This window comes from Aedes albopictus, chromosome 1 (genome assembly GCF_035046485.1).
Source record: "Aedes albopictus strain Foshan chromosome 1, AalbF5, whole genome shotgun sequence".
NCBI lineage: Eukaryota > Metazoa > Arthropoda > Insecta > Diptera > Culicidae > Aedes > Aedes albopictus.
The window spans coordinates 308,530,700-308,536,856 of record NC_085136.1 but is presented as its reverse complement, the minus strand read 5'-3'; the positions used below and the strand labels follow the sequence as shown (position 1 = coordinate 308,536,856).

General features: G+C 46.0%; 1 protein-coding gene across 1 annotated transcript; it reads left to right on the top strand.

The window, feature by feature from the left end:
- Positions 1 to 3,255: 3,255 nt before the first annotated feature.
- LOC109621885 (nucleoporin Ndc1) lies at positions 3,256 to 5,501 on the top strand. The gene is made up of 3 exons (XM_062850116.1): positions 3,256 to 3,397; positions 3,501 to 3,833; positions 3,891 to 5,501. The coding sequence occupies exons 2-3, from the start codon at positions 3,517 to 3,519 to the stop codon at positions 5,302 to 5,304; spliced, it is 1,731 nt and encodes a 576-aa protein (XP_062706100.1). The 5' UTR covers positions 3,256 to 3,397; positions 3,501 to 3,516; the 3' UTR covers positions 5,305 to 5,501.
- The last annotated feature ends 656 nt before the right edge of the window (positions 5,502 to 6,157 follow it).

Below are 6,157 nucleotides of genomic sequence, written 5' to 3'. Positions count from 1 at the left end.
GGAAGGTTCGTAGCACAAAGTTTCTTGAGCAAAGAAACGCGAAGCGATCGCGTAGTCTTCTCGTGATACGCCTTGAGGGTATCGTACACTTGTCGCGCGAATTCACAGTTCTTCACAAGGGACAGTTGACTGTCCTCCAGCAACAACACTAATGTAGCCTTTGCTCTGTGATCATCGCGATTCCACTCTACCGTTTTCTCTTCCGGAATATCTTCCTCCACCACTCTCCACAAATCATCGCGGGTGAGCAGCATCCGCACCTTTATTTTCCAGGTGGACCAGTTCGTTCCGTTTAGTTTGGCAACGGAGAATTTCACATCGACCATGTTAACCTCACTTTTCACGCGCACAAAAACAAACACTCTTCGCCGGGTGGCGGAATTCCAGCCGCATGTACTGCCACAGTACTCGGCACGAGAGACTCGTCACTCTCAACAATGTCCGAACGCGAATCGACTTTTCACTCCGAAATTTCACACCGGCGCGACCAGCTGCGGGCCATAACCTGACGGCAGAAGTTCAGGCGGACTAACGGAAGCTTCTCTGGTCGTTTCGGACACGGAACAAACGTTCGGTTACGCGGAAATAATATCAAAAGGTAACTTTATTAAATAACTCGTCTTGGTCGGAAAACACGTTTTTACGATTATGATGATGCAATCGATATCTGTCAATGTTGTTGGCGAGGTGCCAAGGTGCGTACTCACGCAAGGTACGGCTACGGTTGTTTGTAGCAGGGTTTGCGTAAAAGAGGTGAGGAGCGAGCAGTGCACGCGTCCGACATAAAGAAGTTTGTCAGTGCTGTCACAGGGCTTGAAGTACATGACGTTTATGTCAATCAAAATTGATTTCGACCAAAACAGACTCAAGTCGGTCATGACTAATACATTTTAACATTAATGTTAACGGATCGGGATCGGGGGAACAGGATCTTTTTTGTTGTCATTCGACTAATGCTGCCCGGAATGCTATTGTTCAAAAGCTAATGGAATCTTTCAAGCAAATGTGGTGATTCCAGACATGATTCCCACAGTTTATTAGTTACAAATTCCAGATCCGGTTGGAAAACGTTGCGGAAGAGGAGCTGCAACGTTTTCCGACCATTTGTATACATGCTGCTTCTCCTGCATCTCTTCTCTTCCTGCATTCGTCGCCACCAAATTGACCACTAAATCATCACCCTCCCATATCATTTTGAACCACCGAGATACCCAAACTATAATTTTGCATGGTTTAAATACTAGTTTGATCACACTGATTCCATGGTGCATCGGTGGAGCAGGTGGAAAACGCAAATCGACTTGGACTTTCGATCAGGAACCCGGAGGACAACAGCTGGAATCTGGGTCATACAGCAAAAAAGTAACTTCTGTGGAAGCAAAACAAATGAGAAAAGAACAGGAGATAAACAAAATATTTTTTTTCTTTTTTCTCCGTCTCACTTTTGACAACTCCCGCTCCAGAGACCTGGTACGGAATTTTAAAGTTGGCCGTATATCAGCCGAATAATGCGCCAAAAGTGGCTTTTGAGCAGCTCTATTAGAGGATATAGAACCAATTAGCTCTGTTAGCCAGGTTCTATATTCGATTATAGAACCGATTTAATGCCATTTTTACGGCTTAATGGTTACTTGCCCGAATAAAATGGTATCATACACCAATTCAACAGTGTATCATTTTCTGATCATACGTGTTATCGTGAACTGGATGATACATAGATGATACGACATATCTTATTCATGATAGCAGTTATCATTTTCGGTGTTTCGATGATAGACCGAATGGGTTGTTAAGTATCGTTACCATTCAAAAATGCCATTTATCTCGAACAAAAATGTTGTGGAATCATACGTGTTATGATCGCTTTATCATCAACATTATAGGGTACTGCAAGCACCTGATCTAACCTCACTTTGTCTGACAGTTCAGCGAGCTTGTTTACAAGGTGTTAGAATTTTTAACGAGCGGCGAAAATTAAATTTACGTTTTCCATCCCGAAACCATTACGGTACGGAAATATCATTATATTCAACTTTACTAGTACAAAACGAATCGTCTAATTACCGTTCTACTGAAATTACATCGAAAAACAGTTTTGCCGGATCTCCGCCAGAGACTAAGTCCATGTAAACAAGCTCGCTAAACTGTCAGTGCACGGCTTCGTGACGTCATCTTGCAGTATCCTATGATACAGCAAATAATAAAAACAAAACGGAAATAGTTCACCAAATCTGTTTTACCGACTGAGAAAAAAGCACACCCCTGCGGGCATTTGTCGGGCACTGTCAATTTTGTCTACGATTATGTGAATCATTATTTGCTTTTGCAGTTTTTTGTGTTTATTTTCTTGAATTGGGAATCGAACCGTATGATTTCCGAGGTTCTTTCTACTGCTTCTCGCGCGGTGTTTACTTACTACTCTAAATCGGATCAGTGTTCGCGGGTGGCTCAAATGCGTGAAAGTTCTTCACCTGGAGAAATGGGTAGGTGTGCTTAAAATAATAGAAGCTGCGGTAGGATAATTCCTATGAGTAATAAGAAATCTTCCACTATCAACGACCGATCTTCTTTTGGTCCCCTCGCATGCTGTGGCAGCCAATGAAGGTGAGTTTTTATGAGAATTCGCGAATGAACTTGTTATTAGTCAATGGCTGGTGCACGGCGGTCACTAAAAGTAGCTGTTTCTTACTACAGTGATCGAAAAGCTAGAACTCAAAAGTGCTGATTTCCGACGATTATAATGACACAGAAACACAAATAGACCATTTAACAACCCATTTTGAAAGTGTGGCAGTGATTCAATGTTGAAAAAAACTCGCCAGAACTATTGTTATTTGCCGAGCGTACAAAAACCATATTATTCAAAATTATTAATATACCATTGGATGAATCATCATCAAAAGTGGTATGATACTTGAAACATACTGAATAATGCCAAGTTTCCAACTTTAATCGTCCAATCATTAAACTATTATAACTTGTGTTGTAATCATTCCACGAACAAATATCCTATAATATGAACGATTGCATTGATCGTATTTTTCTATGCGGGTGGGTCGTCGCGAAATCCTTGAAATGCTCAATAAATATTTATGATATGAACGACCGATCCGAAATGTCTCGTAAATGTCTTAGCTAATTTCGCTAGGCCGTTTTCAAACGTTGCTGTGGAATTGCATGCAAGTTTCGTCACAGCGTTCAAACGTGCCAACCCTCACCCACTGGGCACCGTTGATTTGACGCGCGCAGCCGTTGCACAAAAAGGTAAACAAATTTTGAACTGTCAAAGCCGATGCGACCGCGCGCTGTTGTTTCTTCCGATCCGCAGCGGATGCCGGTAATCGGTTATTATTCACAATTTTCTATCGGAATTTTGGTTGTTAATTTAGTGAAAAAGGTAGCTTTGAATTCGAAAATCAGTAACAAACACAGCACCTTTAAAGACGTGTCCGGTGAGTACTTGAAATCCTTTTGTAACTGCTTTCATTTCCCTCGTTTAGAGCGACAACGACGACGATGGCCACCGCCATGGAGCCGGTTCCGTCGCGCGACCTGGAAGGTCGCAAAATCTGCGTCGAGCGTTTCATCTACGCCATAGTGTACAGCGTGGCGGTACAGTTTGTCCTGCTTACGGTGTTTCTGCTGCTGGTGAACTTCAGTTTGCTCCATCCGGTGGCGTGGATTGTCGGATCGTTCCGACTGATGGTTTCCCTCTCTACGTGGATTTGGATCCTACCGTTGGTCAGTGCGGTCATTGTGCACGGGGTGTTTCTAGCAAAGTCGTACCTAGCAGGGATCCGGTACTGTCCGACGCGGTTCCAGCAGATTTACCGGTGAGTTTGGGTTGTGATGGGGACGGTAGGGTTGGACTAATACTTTCTCATTTCTAGATCGATCATTACCCAATCCATCCTGCTGGTGGTCAACTGCGTGGTGGGCTTCTTGACCGCCTGGTTGTACACTCGCTTCCTCCGAGATGACTATCGGATCATGTTCCTGCCCAAAGAGGGCGGAGATTCGATCCTGAACGAAAAGTACCTGTTCCTGCTGTTGGGCGGAACGTTCGCCGGGGTCTACTACTTCATCCGCAACCAGTCGGAAAGATTGGTTCTCAGCTTTCCAGTCATCCAGCAGCCTCGTTACCTGCAGATTAGGGCGCATCTCTACAGCGTCATCTACCGGTCGTTGTTCACATCCTTTGTCCCGACGCTGACCTACGTGAGCTTCTACTATACCTTCAACTGCTTCTATTTCCGGTACAAACTAGCCGGCATGTTCCAGAATGTGACACTCGCCGAAGAATCTTCCTTAGGTGCGCTGTATTCTGTCCTGATGGACCTTCGATTGATCTTGTACTGCTGGGTGCTGTCTTCGCAGATTCTCTCCAACATGAACCTAATGCAAGTGCTGTTCCACATCTTCCTCACGGAGTATCGTCCTTTCCCGGTTGAAAAGACCTCCCTGGCAAACGACTCGCAAGTGACCTTGGTAGAAGCGCTGGCCTGTGATAAAATACCCATCATCCAACAGCTAGCCGCTCTGGATCTTTTCACGATCGCTGAAAGCTGCGATCCGAACCGTCGAGCTCGTCTTTACGCCCTGTCTGTCCCCGGAGGCCACCCCTACAATTGGCGCCTGATTTCCGGCGAGTGCATACGCCTCGTCAAAGACTACACCGGCCAACTGGCGAAATCCATCGAAGGAGCGACACCAAAACCCGTTCCGGATGTGGCCAAACTCCGCCCCACCGCCTCAATGGACGCCGAGAAGCTTTTGATGAAGCAGTACAACGAGAGCTTCGGAATTCGCAGTCTATCTACCTCCGCCCTACCCACAGAACACCCCCAAAAGCCGGACGTCATCTGCAAGGTGGTCGACCGTCGTCTCGACGCCGTCCGGCAGTCCATCCAGAACATCCCCGGAATCTACTACCTCTTCGGCGAACCGAAAACCGCCCGAACCTGCCACCTGCTAGCCACCCAGTCCCAACAGATCGTTCACATCGGTCAAGCCCTGGCCTCACTAGCCGCCCATTCGATCCGTGAGGACAAATTCGGAGTGGTCCAGAACGACCTGCCGCTCATCATTCGGACCCTCCTGCAGCTGAAGCAGGTTCTCGACCGGGTCGGCTCCATCCAACTGGACGTGAAGAAGATCGACCGGAACTACGTGGCCCTGAGGGCGGCCACCAAGCGGAGCCTGTATCGGATTGCGGCTGCGTTCGCCGACTATCTGAACGACATCGTGCTGGAGCCGAACGACGTCAAGGCGCTGCAGGGGTTCGTTAACTATCGGGAAGCTTGATAGGGTTGCGTTACAGTTTTCTGCGTTTCATTTAGTAGTTAAGTTGTTTAGTTCCTAGCATGGTTGAGATCGTTTTCGAAAGTTCAGTTTGTAGATCTGTACGATGCTGGGAGTTAGTTCATGATCATCCATTTGAACTGCCACTCTCTGACTCATTAGGTGTAAATGAATTGATGCGAGATTTATGAAATTTTAAAGTTGGTTTTGAAGCTTCATTCATCCGAACACCCTTCTGCTGGTTACCAGTGCATTGTCACGATTGTCACACCAAAACGCATGATTGTATTCGCCTATTTGACTTTCCCTGAGGCTTAAGAGGTGCTCCGTAGGGTCTAACAACAGCCCATCCACGCAAACTAACGCCACTATAAGAATGATTGCCAATGAGCCCGTGGCGCAGTGGTCACACGTTCACTTCATAAGCGGATGGTCATGGGTCCGATTCCCCGCTCCGCCCGGCAACTCCTAGATGGACTGGAAAAAAAAAGAATATCAAACAGCCACACATCAACATCCTCGTACATTATTGGTAGTGATGCTAATGCTCACCATATAATCCGGGGCAGCTCAGATATCAATTTGAATGGCTCCAGTGTGATGGAATACTTTAGTAGTACAGATCTTGGATTACTTAACATAGGCAACCGCCCAACCTTCATGGTAATCTGCTGGAGAGGAAGTTGTAGGATTAGAGATTGGGTGTAGAAAAATATCGATATTTAAATTCATACTGCATTACTCTGAAGTAGAATCGCCCAATGCTACATCAGTAGAGCGATCGTCAAAAACGAAGGGGAAACTGAAGAAAGCGCAAACTACAAAACAGCGAGCATCGTTGCGCTCGGATCAGTTG

Coding starts and splice junctions, on each gene's coding strand:
- LOC109621885 (XM_062850116.1), top strand. CDS start 3,517: ATGGCCACCGCCATGGAGCCGGTTCCGTCGCGCGACCTGGAAGGTCGC. Junction 3,834..3,890: donor CGGTTCCAGCAGATTTACCG/GTGAGTTTGGGT, acceptor TCTCATTTCTAG/ATCGATCATTACCCAATCCA.